The 13,600-nt window shown below is 41.8% G+C and overlaps 2 protein-coding genes across 5 annotated transcripts in view; both read left to right on the top strand.

Annotated features, from left to right (window-relative positions):
* The first annotated feature begins 5,145 nt into the window (after positions 1 to 5,145).
* LOC147256140 (homeodomain-interacting protein kinase 2-like) lies at positions 5,146 to 9,184 on the top strand. 2 transcript variants are annotated; one of them, XM_086212712.1, is made up of 7 exons: positions 5,146 to 5,479; positions 5,623 to 5,806; positions 6,003 to 6,125; positions 6,390 to 6,479; positions 6,562 to 6,749; positions 6,866 to 7,156; positions 7,258 to 9,184. In XM_086212712.1, the coding sequence occupies exons 3-6, from the start codon at positions 6,048 to 6,050 to the stop codon at positions 7,077 to 7,079; spliced, it is 570 nt and encodes a 189-aa protein (XP_086068838.1). In that variant the 5' UTR covers positions 5,146 to 5,479; positions 5,623 to 5,806; positions 6,003 to 6,047; the 3' UTR covers positions 7,080 to 7,156; positions 7,258 to 9,184. The 2 variants fall into 2 exon arrangements, with proteins under 2 accessions (XP_086068838.1, XP_086068837.1); XM_086212711.1 differs by having other exon boundaries at positions 5,623 to 6,125.
* A 3,718-nt stretch (positions 9,185 to 12,902) lies between these two features.
* The window catches only part of klhdc8b (kelch domain containing 8B), a 161,214-nt gene continuing 160,516 nt past the window's right edge, over positions 12,903 to 13,600 (top strand). For all 3 annotated transcript variants that reach the window (XM_086214044.1, XM_086214045.1, XM_086214046.1), the window contains exon 1: positions 12,903 to 13,198. The gene's annotated coding sequence lies outside the window, so the exon portion shown is untranslated. The remainder of the gene's footprint in view (positions 13,199 to 13,600) is intronic.

The raw sequence follows: 13,600 nt of genomic DNA, 5'->3' as shown, positions 1-13,600 counted from the left end.
TAGTTGTTCCTAGTTGAGTTGATTTCTAGCAGAAATTGAAGCAGGTTTCAAAAACGTTCCCCTTCGTCCTGCTCTCCAACCGCAGATTGTTGAACTTGCACTTCCCAGTAGTTCCTCATAGAATATTAGAATATTTCCAAGAGAGAAGCAAGCAACGGTCCCTTGTTGATTATTTCCATACGAATTCTTGGAGTCGAACTGATACAGGCTATGTGATACAAAGAAGAAATTATGGCAATGTAGCTTTAAAGGCCTATCAAACATTAAAATTTAAGACTTTTTAAAGACTTTTTAATTCAAATACTTAATTGTAAGACCACGCAGGAACTGTTTATGTTGATATCATGCCACCGAAGACCTTTTGCTAACTCAGACAAAGCTATAAAACCTGCCAACAAATTAGCAACACTACTGGTGAAGAAAAACACAACTAAAAGTACTGTGGTACCTGATGTTTGTTAGTCAATGAAACTTACATTAAAGAAGTAATAAGCAGTAAGTAATAAGTGTTTAAAAAAACAGTTTCAAAGTTCTCCAGAGGCTAAATAAATAGCAAAATACATAAACCATATACCGGCCCCCTGGAGCAACATACTGTCATTTATCAGGCGTTCTTCCCGTCTTTTTTTTGTGTGCCTCTGATAAAGTTTTTTTAGTGATTTGACAAGAGATACCAGCATAGAGAAACTTGCCATTACCTTCCTCTTCGCTGTTTCAGAGACGTTGCTTTGCCCAATTTGGGATTTAAAAAGAAATTCTGAGCGTAAACCTTAATCAGGTTTTATTCAGATTTTTTTTTTTCTTTTCACAAGAGAAATTAAACCAGTGTATTCAAGAACCAGATCTTCGATTCAGAGAGTATTAGGGTTTGGGAATTGTTGCCATGTCTTTTTTTGAATCGATCATTGAAGTCATCTCGTATGTAATTGAGTCAGCAAAGAGTTTTCATGAGGGGCGACTTTAGCAGAAACAGAAAGCCGCTAAATTATCTGGCGTGTCTTAGAAACCAAATCTATCCATCTAGGTAGGAAACCATGTTATCACACTCCCTTCTGCCTCAAATGTGTTGCCAGGAAACCGATCATAACTTTTAGACATTACTATTAGAGTTTTGAGGAAAATAGAGCAATAGTATAAAGGGAATTGTTGGATTTCACTATGAATTTTTATCAACCTTAATGACAAGAAAGCATTTGTGATGAGACTTCTTGTGTTGTTCTTCTTGTGGGACATGTTGTTTACAACTAACAGAGAATGAAGAGGTTTTTGGAAAGTGAGGCCATTTTGTTCAGTCCTCACCATCCAATTCGAGTTCTTAAAGCATCTTAGCAAGGACATTTTTGTCAGTTTTACTTATGAGTTGCTCGTCGCTTCAACTGCTAGTCAGCATCAGGGTGTTCACATCTGTTCACTTTGTAAATCCCGAAGGAAACAGAAACTAAAAGCAAACGCAAAAATAAAAAAATAAAAATTCTTGAAACTTACCACTAAAATAATGCACATGATTACATATGGAATCTTTTTTCTTAAAGTTTAATATTTAAGTCCTACATATTAGATTCATCAATCCGCATTCTTTGTCAGACGATTATAATACATGAATATATAGATGGAGCCTGCAAGATGGGATCTGCTGCTAATACAGTCAGATTTAAAACATGTTTTTGACTCCATCCTCAGCAAAAGGAAAAATTCTACATGCTTTCGATTCCAAGAGTCACTCTCTTGTAAGGTCTATAGGTTTTTATTACATAGAAGAGATAAGAGTAAGTATGACAATGTGGTAAAGATTCCACTAGGGGGTGCTGTTAGAAAAGTAGATAAGTGGAGGCTCCTTGTTGCTGTCCAGAGTCTCTCTCTCTCTCTCTCTCTCTCTCTCTCTCTCTCTCCCCCCCTTAGTCCCCCCTTGAATCACTGGTGCACTGTAAGAGATAATAAAAGAACCACAGAAGTCAGTAGAACCTTAAAGGAACCTCCACAACAACCTCCATCTCTAACGGATGGAGTGAAGGGTGTAGAGGAGCGGAGGGCAGCTCACGCTCCATGAAGACGGCTACCCACCTGGACGCCTGTATTTGAGATTCAAATCTTTCCAGGAGAATAATAAAGTTTTAAAGAAGATGAAGGAGTGGGTTCTTTGAAGAACACAGAGAAGGAACTGAGGTTTTTGAAGTTTTTGAGTTGTATGCTCACACTCCCCACTGACTATCATTCAAAGTGTTAAGCTAGGTAGTGGTCAGACACTTTCTCTGGGTTACACACACGCGCGCACACACACACACACACACACACACACACACAAATTTACACACATGCTCCTCCTCACTGCATCTTACACCCTGCTACTATGTACTTAACTTACTGCCAGCCAAGGTTTTGAGGAAGAATACAAATGTATATATTTTGATTACATTTATACACAATATAACTACAATCAAAAAAACACAAGTTTTACAAAAGTAACCTTTATTATGTATATGTGTATATGTATCATTATTATCTCGTTCGTGCATTTTTTATTTGCATCGTAGCTTGTTTTTATTTGTATTGTAAGTTTATTTTCATTGTCGTGTTTTCTTTGGGTTTTTTGGGGGGAAAACTACAATTACAATTTGTTGAAGTGTTACAATATAATTGTTCTTTTTAATTAAATCTTTTATAATTAATGATAATCATCATCATCATAACCTTAATTATAAATTAATTTCAAAAACAAGGCACATAATGAAGTAGTATTGAAGCTGTATTTATTGTTTTAATTAAGACCAATGAAACACATTTAAATTTAATAATATTTTAAAAGATTTGGTGAAAAAGAGCTCCGAATAAAAACAGACATTGATGATAAAATTGTTAAAACCAAAAGTGGGAATCATGTTGTTGTTTTGTTGTTTTCTTTCATGACAACAGGGAGACACCAAGAAACATCCACTTATTAACATCCAGTGTGTTCATCAGTGGATATTTGCTTGATTTCTGCACCCACAAATGCATCAGCCCCCTTCTTTCCGCTTGCTTTGTACTGTCTGCGGTCTTGATGTGCTGATTTTATTGCTTTTATGAGCTAAACCAGGCTGAACAAAACATGAACAGCCAAGGCTTTGTACCAAAGAGATGGAACAAATGGCTCCATGATGCCGAGAGTCGCAGGGGACGACTAACACCGTGTCTTGGATGAAAGAATTTCATCCTCTGCCAGTGTGTTCATCAGAGCCCGAGTCATGATTTCCTGGTGTTTATCTGCTATTTGTTCTCCTCCTGGGTAACAAGAACAGGGCTGCAGAGGCAGTGTAGTAACGCTCATGATGAATGGGTGTCAGAGTGGACACCAGGGACCAACCGGCTGGAAGGTGGGATAGGACAATCATTAATCCTTGATACTATCATGTTTAATTGGCGTGTTTCCTTATGAAAAAAAAAGTATGCTGCGTCTTTATTGAGCGAACACGAGGCCACAAATGGCTTCTGAATCCAAGGCTTAACGCAGCGGTCAGGTGGTCTCGTGATGGCAGACTTCAGGGTGTGTTGTCACTTGTCTCTAGTGTGAAGAGGGAAAAGACTGAGGAGCAGGGGGAGGAGCCTGTACCTGATGACCTCCTGTGTCTTATCTGTGAGCGGCTGGTACGCAACGCAGTGACCACGCCCTGCTGCAGGGGGAGCTTCTGCTCTGAGTCTCTCTCTCTCTCTCTCTCTCTCTCTCTCATGCTAGAAGTCTCATGTCTCACCTAAAAGCCTGATGGACATGTTCCTGAGAAAGGTGAACTACCAGAGAAAGATGAAAGAATGTGTCTGACCAGGAGCTTCTCAGTGTTTGTTGTTTCATGTTATTAACTCAGTTTACTGTCTGTCTGTCCCACAGATGGTGGCTCAATTTAAAGAGGAGACAGGCTTGGCCTCCCGGTCCCCCAGCCCTCCGAGCCCACGCCAGGAGCCCATCAGCCAACAGGTGAGCCTCCTCATAACGAGCTTCATGTTTCTGCATTCTTCAACTTACAAGAAACTCGTTCAGTTCTGGATACAAGCACCAAAATTGGCACACATGCAACCGTTAGCCATGTAAAAATTCAAGATGGTGGCCATTTTTCAAGATGTCTGCCATGAATATACCATAAAAACTGTAATAATCGCTCACTTCTGGATAAAAGCACCAACATTGGCACAAATACTCTTTTGGGATTGCTCTTTTGATAAAACCTGCTAGTCACAAAATAAATTCAAGATGGTTGCCATTTTTCAAGATGGCTCCCCATCTGCCCCATGAGGAAGCAGTAAGAGAGAACAGTCGTGCACTTGTGTAACTCAACCACAAGATACACATGATCTGTCACATCATCCTTCCAGTATCAATGAAATATCTGATTCTGAATATTTGTTGATTTATTCTTCTTCAAATATGAAATGAATCCGCGACACAGAAATGTGTTCTGTCTCATTTTTTTCATTTTATTGCTTTTATTCTTTTTTCTCACATCTTTTAAGTTTTTGATTGCGCTTTGATTCAAATGGTTTTAATGTTTAAACGTCCACATGTACCACAACAATTGTCAATGTTTTGTCAAGTTTGTTTTTTCATTTAAAAAAAATGAACAAAAAAAAAATCAACTTCCCCTTCGAGAATCGTCACCTTATCGTGGTGGAGGGGTTTGCGTGGCCCTATGATCCTGGTAGCTGTGTTGTCGGGGGCAACAGCCCCTGGTCGGGTCTACCATGACAAAGTGCTCCCAGGTGAGGGTCCAGACTAAGAACGATTCAGAAAATTCTCTTTACAGGTGGTGATGGAGGTGCAGGAACTTTTCTCATAGGAGGGAGAACGATGGCAACATGCTGCCACTGATAGCTTTTACTACTGCAGGTGGGCTTTACCTTCCATGTAGAGTTAAAAAGCAAAAGACACTGGTAATGGTACTCCTGGTGTACTGGGATGGGATGTCACAAAACAGCACTGCTTTCAAAATACTTGCATTCATCTGTGTGTCAACCTTGCCGTCACCTCAGAGTCCTGACTCCGATCTTTCGGTCCTCACAGTCATCCCAAAGTCCTTTGATCTTAAAATCCTGACTCTGATCTTTCAGTCATGACAGTCGCAAAATGAAAGATAACCACATCAGTGGACAGGGCGATAAGACTCACTCGCTCAGCTTCATCAGTATCCGTCATCACAAAGACGCCTCAATCCTTCTGCCACACATCCAAACACCTGTGAATTAAATTGTTCACTGCGACCTTTCACGTGTTCTCACTTGTTTCAGAATAAAAGGCTATTTGTGTTGTAAATAGCTGAGGTAAATGGCTACCAGGAAAGGCAGATCTTTAGTTCCTGGAAGCATCCTACGTTCAAAGCCCACCACCTATGAGGTGTTGTCCGTCCTCGGAGAGGGCGGCTTTGGTAAAGTCCTCAAATGTAAGAGGACTGACAAGGACGAGCATGAGAAAGTGGTGGCGGTGAAAACCATGAAGAAAGAGGATGGCGAACTCGAGGTAGGACAGTCAACACCTCATTATTTGAGATTTACTCCTCTTGTGGGGACGGCTTTGCACATCGTTTTTTTTTTCACTGTATAATGCCACAAAACATCCTGTGACAATCTCTAGATAGTAAGATTTATTTTCTATACCTCCAGATGGCCTTGCTAGAAGAGGTCAAGAAGCTGGCCAACACACAGCTCTTTGTGCACTGGGAGAGGGCCTTCACACACCGAAAGCCTTTCTGCCTTGAATTTGAATTTTTAGACAAAACTCTGACAGGCCTCTTGGAGGAGAAGAGGCGGCGATGGAGAAGTGGAGATCAGGCCCATCGTACAGCAGGTAAGTTCTACCATGTTCTTGTCTGGATTGATAGAAAATGGTTATTGATGGAACACTTCATCCTGTCATCGAAGTAATGTTTTATCATTTTACAACCTTGCAGCTTGCCAGTGGACTGTATTTTCTCAAGGAGGATAATTCATCAAGCAATGACGCAAGTACTTTTAATGATGGTTTTGCATTTCCAACCTTTCAGTTCCCCTGAGATGCTGCTGGGGCTTCCATACAATGAAGCCATGACATGTGGGCCGTTGGCTGCATAGCCGGCAGTCTATTCACCGGGAACCTGCTGTACCCAGGAATGAACGAGTACAACGTGGTAAGTTCCAGCTAAGTTTTATTAGTGTGTATACACTAATATTATTGCCGATTGTTTGAAGTTAAAATATTTATTTCATGGAGAACCTTTTTTCAATTACTGATGGAAATGTGTGAAAGACTTGGATGGACTCTGGAAATTCAAGGTATGTAACTCTACTGCTGAAATTTAACTGAGTTAAACAACACGGTGTGCTTGTTTTACAGCATAAATTGAACTAGTAAGAGTTCATAAACCTTTTGTTTCCATCAATTTTCTCTTCAGAGGCCAGATATGTATCAGCTGGAGACAGGGATTCAGCCCACTGAGAGGAGGAAGTACCGGTTCAGCTTCCTTGATCTGCTGTGGTTTAAAGTATGGCATTTATTCTTAAGTGCAGGTCAAATACTCTGAGGTAGTTGAGGACACACCTGACCTTGAGAGTTGTTTGTTCCAGCTCAACACTATCAGGTTCCTGCACCCTGGTGATCAGGCTGCTGAGACAGCTGATCGCCAGATGTTCCTGGACTTGCTGAAGAGGATGGACCAGCTGAACACCTCATCCAGAGTGACTCCACGTGAGGTGCTGCAGCATCCGTTCATTTCCCTGAGCCACCTGGAGCCCCACAGGAACACCAGCGTCTAGTAAGTCAATACCAGGATTGTATTATTTAACATCTTCTTAGTGTTGTCCAGTTCATCTGAAGATACCGTTGGATGTTATATTCACACAACTGACAGAATCTCCCCTTGCCTTGCAGTCAGATGTCATCCCTCCAAATAATGTCTGCGACTGGGATAGCCCTCCCAACAGGCTGGACCACTGAGGGTCAGCCTCAGTCTAGACAGAAGAGACAGAATCCCTATGATGATGTGCGGCCACAAAAGTGTAAGAAGTGGACGAGGACCACAACTCCTCCCCCACTCACTCCCGTTACCCAGACTGACGGTGACTGCAAAAGAAAAAAGGCCTGATGATGAGGTGCAGCCAGAAACACCTGCTAAAAGAAAAAGAAAAGCAGCTTGTAAAGAGGGGGACGGAGGGAAGCCAGGTGAGTAGACGGGTCTTGTATCTCGATATAAAGTCCTCAGACATTTCTCTGGAACTCCACTGAGACGTGTTTGTGTCTAACATGCGATTGTTCTCTTTCAGAGCCTCCCCAGTCCAATGTGAGGGGCGCAACGGAGACTCCAGCAGAGACAAGGGCCCCCCCCTTGTCCAGCAAGACCCCCTCAGGTCTTCTATCCCCACGCTCGCCACTTCCCTCCCTGCCATCCCCCCTCCTCTTTATTACCATACCCGTCTCGGTCACCCTCCCACCAATCAGTATGTAGGTGACACAATCCACATAAATCCCCCCTACCAGCCCACCTTTCATAATCACTTGCCCTCTTCTATTGATCCCAACTCTATGCATCTTTCCTACCAACTCTTGCCTCAACTTTTGGCCCTTCTTCTAAACACCCAATTTATATATCAACCCTACTGATGCCCCCCTCAAAATATCATGCCCCTTCCAGTCAACCCACCATTTATCTATCTACTCCACCAAGCCCCCCCTCCAGACAACCCACAATTTATTAATCCCCCACACTGAGCTGCCCCTCAGCAGCTCATGCTCCCTCCAGCCGACACTGCCTCTTCCAGCCACCACTACCAGCCTCGATACCCCTCCAGGACGCCACTCCAAAGTAGAAAATCATCTGGAAGTGACCTCCACCTCCCAATCTAAAGGAACTGATTAATCGCGTTGGCAGTTTGAGGAGGGACCTTTTTTTTCCACCCGTATGGATGTTTGACAGAGTTGATGTGAAGCTGAGACTGACTTCATCCTTAAGTGTCTGATATGCTTGGACGCTGAATAACGTTGGTTGAGGAGCACAGTAACAACACTGCCATTGACCACTGGACTAGAGCTCCCATCAAGAAGACTCAAGAGGAATAATCAGCCTGCTCATCGCTTTGTCATGAGGGAACGAGACCTTTTTTGTTTTTAACAATTTTATCATCAATGTCTGTTTTTATTCGGAGGTCTCTTCTTCAACAAATCTTTGTCTTTTAAAATATTTGTAAATTGAATTTTTTCCATTGGTCTCAATTAAAAGATAAATACAGCTCCAATACTGTGTAATGTAATGTGCCTTATTTTTTAAATTAATTTTATAATTAAGGTATGATGATGATTGATGATTATCAGTTGTTATAAAAATGTAATTCAAAAGAAGAATAATATTGTAACACAAACAAATTGTAAAAGTAGTTTTCCAATCAGTTCAGTAATAACATGCTTGTGCTAAGGTGGCCAAAAAAAGCTCACCGCACAGCAAACACCTTAATGAAAATAAAGTTACAATACAAATAAAATAAGCCACAAACGAAGATGAAATATCCGTATCATCGTAAAGCCTAGCCAGCTAACGTAGGTTGGCTAGACAGTTTATCTAATGTCAGCTAACGTTAGCTGTTGATGCTAACGTTAGCTTGGCTGGACAGTCCATCTAAAGTAAGCTAACGTTAGACGATACTTTGTAGGCAACTAGCGATGACTCAATAAAATAGCGTATCATACAAATCTATACCTGTCCAGCTTTACAGGAGCAATGTTGCTCCTTAATGACGTGGTCCTCCTCATCCTCAATCATCCGTGTAATACATTAAAAATACATTTTCACAGGTTTAACCTATATTTGTTGTACATTTAACTCTTGAAAGTTAATAAAAAATACATAAGCACTTTATTAAACAAAATCTTTCTGATTTCTTTTCCTGTAAAGCAAAAACAACTTTCTTTGAGGACTCATGCTTCACAAAAGGGGCGTTTGGCAAGTTTGTGACCAATGAAAATGCTTTCTAATATCACATCTGAATAACTGTACACTCAGAAAGCGTTCATGGAGAGAGGCAAAGCAACACCACATCTTCAGCAACATTAAGAGAAGTCCGTGATAGTCAGCCTCTTTGTGTTTGGTTCAGCGAGTGACTGTTTGTTGTTGTTGTTGTTGTTTGTTTTGTTTTTTTCAGAAATCAGGGATTGTGAAGTCTGGTGTCACAAGACGACCTGACCTGACGTGTTCACTCAGTAAAGACAGGCATCTTCATGGAGCGTGAGCTGCCCTCCGCTCTCTGCACACTTCACACTATCTGATCGAGGGGGAGGTTGTTGTGGAGGTTCCTTTGAGTTCTGCCGACTTCTGTAGTTCTTCTATCATCTCTCACAGTGATCACTTTTTAACTGACGCCATATCTGTGTGCTTTTTCATTCGCAGCTGAAACAAAAACTAAAGGCAAACACAAAAATTAGGATAAAAATTGAAACTTACCACTAAAGTAAGGCACTTGATTAGATATGTACTTTTTTTTCTTAAAGTGTAATATTGTCTTCCAAAATGTCCTACATATTAGATTCATCAATCCACATTCTTTGTCAGACTATTATAATACATTAATATATAGATGGAGCCTGCAAGATGTGATCTGCTGCTAATACAGTCAGATTTAAAACATGTTCAGCAAAAGGAAAAATTCTATATGCTTTAGAATCCAGACGAGTCGTTACTTACTGTTGTAAGGTCTATAGGTTTGTATTACATATAATGGAGTAAAGTGATGCCAATGTGGTCAAAATTCCACTAGGGGGTGCTGTTAGATAAGTGGAGGCTCCTTGTTGCTGTCCACACGCTCACACACACACCCACTTCCATGGTAATTGTTCTTGTAACTAAATGAAAGATAGATTTTTGAAGAAACCTGAATTCTTCTTTTAGTTTTGAATCACTGGTGCACTGTAAGAGATAATAAAAGAACCACAGAAGTCAGTAGAACTCAAAGGAACCTCCACAACAACCTCCATCTCTAACGGATGGAGTGAAGGGTGTAGAGGAGCGGAGGGCAGCTCACGCTCCATGAAGACGGCTACCCACCTGGACGCCTGTATTTGAGATTCAAATCTTTCCAGGAGAATAATAAAGTTTTAAAGAAGATGAAGGAGTGGGTTCTTTGAAGAACACAGAGAAGGAACTGAGGTTTTTGAAGTTTTGTCTACCATCCAAAGTGTTTAGGTAGCTAATGGTCAGACACTATCTGGGTTCTTATGCGCCTGCACACAGCAGGGTATCTGTCTTCTTCTCTGGCTCTGAGGAGAACAACAAATGAGCATATTCTTCCACAAGGTTCCTCTGAAGTATATCCTCCACCTCTCATTCTGCATTGAAGACAACTCCAAAGTGGAGGAACAAATCAAGCTTCAAGTTAGAAAAAGTTAGGTTGAAGGTTCATAGAAGAGTCTGCATGTTCTCCCTGTTCCTGTGTGGGTTCTCTCCTGGTACTCCAGCTTCCTCCCACAGTCCAAAGACATCAAGAGGGGACCAGGCTGATTGATACTCTAAATTGACTGTAGGTGTGACTGTGAGTGTGAATGGTTGTCTGTCTCTATGTGTTGGCCCTGTGATGGACTGGTGACCTGTCCAGGGTGAACCCCGCCTCTGCTGGGATAGGCTCCAGCCCCCCCATGACCCTGAAGATGATAAGTGGAAGAAAATTGATGGAAAGTCAGGTATGTTTTTTGAGCTCAGTTTTTGGTTTTGGCATTCAGACTTCTGAGTTATGGTGAACGTGGCATTACAACCAAAAGTGGGAATCATTTTGGTTTTTTTTGTTGTTTTCTTTCATGACAACAGGGAGACACCAAGAAACATCCACTTATTAACATCCAGTGTGTTCATCAATGGATATTTGCTTGATTTCTGCACCCACAAATGCATCAGCCCCCTTCTTTCCGCTTGCTTTGTACTGTCTGCGGTCTTGATGTGCTGATTTTATTGCTTTTATGAGCTAAACCAGGCTGAACCAAACATGAACAGCAAAGGCTTTGTACCAAAGAGATGGAACAAATGGCTCCATGATGCCGAGAGTCGCAGGGGACGACTAACACCGTGTCTTGGATGAAAGAATTTCATCCTCTGCCAGTGTGTTCATCAGAGCCCGAGTCATGATTTCCTGGTGTTTATCTGCTATTTGTTCTCCTCCTGGGTAACAAGAACAGGGCTGCAGCAGCCGGACAGCTAACAGAGGCAGTGTGAGAGGAGCCCTCATTATTCTTGTTCAGGAGCTGGAGGAAACACAGTGTTGTTTGATGTGACACTATTATCTACAGTGTAAATCTCATACGGGACCGGAGGGGCGACTTGTTTTAGCTCCTAATCCAGCTTCAGGCTATCCTGATCTAAATAAACTGACATAATAAGAACTATGTTCATGATGAATGGGTGTCAGAGTGGACACCAGGGACCAACCGGCTGGAAGGAGGGATTGAACCATCATTAATCTTTGATACTATCATGTTTAATTGGAGTGTTTCCTTATGAAAAAAAACAAACATATTCTGCGTCTTTATTGAGCAAACACAAGGCCACAAATGGCTTCTGAATCCAAGGCTTAACAGCGGTCAGGTGGTCTCGTGATGGCAGACTTCATGAGCTCTGATTTCTAAAAACAGAACAAAACAAAACAGATTCTTAGGCATGGATGTGGTTCTCCTCACCTAAACTAAGACTATCTATTTAATGGATTTTTTGGAGCTCCTGCAACCACGAGCTGGGTTTTTTTGTCCATTGTTTTTATGCACACTTTCTCATTTGAAAAGGATCACGGGAATGCTTCAGTTTTTTTTTTTCGACTCGTGAAAAAGAGTTCATATGCAAACTGGGTGATGGAAACATGCTAACCAAATAAGTTCTGGTGTATCGAACACTGAACTCATAAGACAGCACCCGACAGCTTGATGACAGATACTTGTGGACTGAGGAGGACACCAAAATATTGCTAAAGTTAACGTGATGCAATGTTGTCATGTGTCTGGACTGTTGATCAGTGTTTGAAAATGTGCCAGTGTGTCTAGAAGATGAATTCCTGGATATTCAAAGCTCTTCTGCAATTTTATGTCATAGTTCCAATAATAACTAGGAATTATAACATTATTAATAAAACTTATCCACTGGATAACTGATGACTTGATTATGTTCGTGTTTCACACGCTGGATGTGAACTCTGCACAAAGAGCTTGGGTTGAAAATGTTTACAGTTTCTTTATTTAAGGTATATATATATATATATATATATATATATATATATATATATATATATATATATATATATATATATATATATATATATATCCCAGCAGCTTTCAGGCAAGAGGTTACACCCTGGACGGGTCTCCAGTCCATTGCAGGGAAGCCAGAGTACCAGAGAGAACCCACACAGGCGCACAGGGAGAACATGCAGACTCACACAGAAAGATCCTGTGCTGGAGCCGGGACTCAAACCAGGAACCTTCTTGCAGTGAGGCGACAGTGCTGACCACTGCACCACCATCCTGAGAACATATGTAGAATATGAAAAAAACAAAAAAATTAAAAGCCTTCATTGACTTTTTTCCCCCACTTTTTGTGTTGTGAAATGTTCTTTGAGTCAAATGATACACAAATCCATGTCACAAAATAAAAATTCCATGGAATGCACTTGTGGCTCACTTATTTCATGTCCATGTTAACAATATTGAATTCTTCATGAAGCTGACCTGAATGTCCAAAATCTAGCGTTTAACTATTTATGCATGTTCAACTCTGATGTGAACAAAATCAATGGAATTAATGTGATTTATTCATTTCTGCCAGGGAGCGACACTTGAATGCTTTATGGGTTTAGAAGTCGTAGTTCCGTCTGTGTCCACATGGGGGCAGCCGCGCCTCTTCTCCTGCCGGGGCAGCTTCCTTCCTTCCTCTCAGGTGAGTCGGTGGTTCACCTGATGACAGCAGCGGCGGCTCTGCTGCTTCTCTCTGGAGCTGCGGTGAGAGGGGTCTCGGTGGGTAGAAGTTGGAGAGTTTGATCTTGTCACTCTTGGAGGTCTTGGAGCTGCTGAGACCGGAGGAGTTGGAGACTGCGTTAATGAGCTCTGGTGGTCTCGGGGAGAGGAGGGGAGAGCTGCTGGAGAGTCCGCGGATTGTTGGATACTGAACGCACCAGGAGCAGAGTATCTGCCTCCAAACATGTCGTGACCATCGCGGATCCACTCCACCGCCACCACGGCACAGAGGTAAGAAACTTTCCTTCTCCTCCGCGTCCATGTCGAGTCTCCTGGTGAGGCGGATGCGTCCTCTTGGTGTTGGAACGCCAGGATGGGAAGCTTGGTTCGCTTCAGCTTCCAGTACACGTGGTCTGCTGCTGCTGCAGGTGTTGCAGTAGAGATGACAACATTTTGAACATTGAAGTGAAAGTTTTATTTGTATCCAAGCAGCTGCAGAGAGAAAATGGTGGATTGTCTCTGGAGATCTGCAGCAGGCAGGGGACACTTTTAGTCTTGCGTTGTCGCTCTCAAAGTACTATAAATAGCAACATGTCTGACCTGTACACGCGCACACACACACACACACGCACGCACGCACGCACGCACACACTCACACAGTGAATTACATAACAAAAGGAGTAGAAAAATGAT

Source organism: Aulostomus chinensis, chromosome 9 (assembly GCF_037954235.1).
Source record: "Aulostomus chinensis isolate RoL2024-O1b breed Wild chromosome 9, RoL_Achi_v1.0, whole genome shotgun sequence".
In the NCBI taxonomy this organism is placed as follows: Eukaryota; Metazoa; Chordata; class Actinopteri; order Syngnathiformes; family Aulostomidae; genus Aulostomus; species Aulostomus chinensis.
This window is presented reverse-complemented; position numbering and strand designations above follow the sequence as displayed.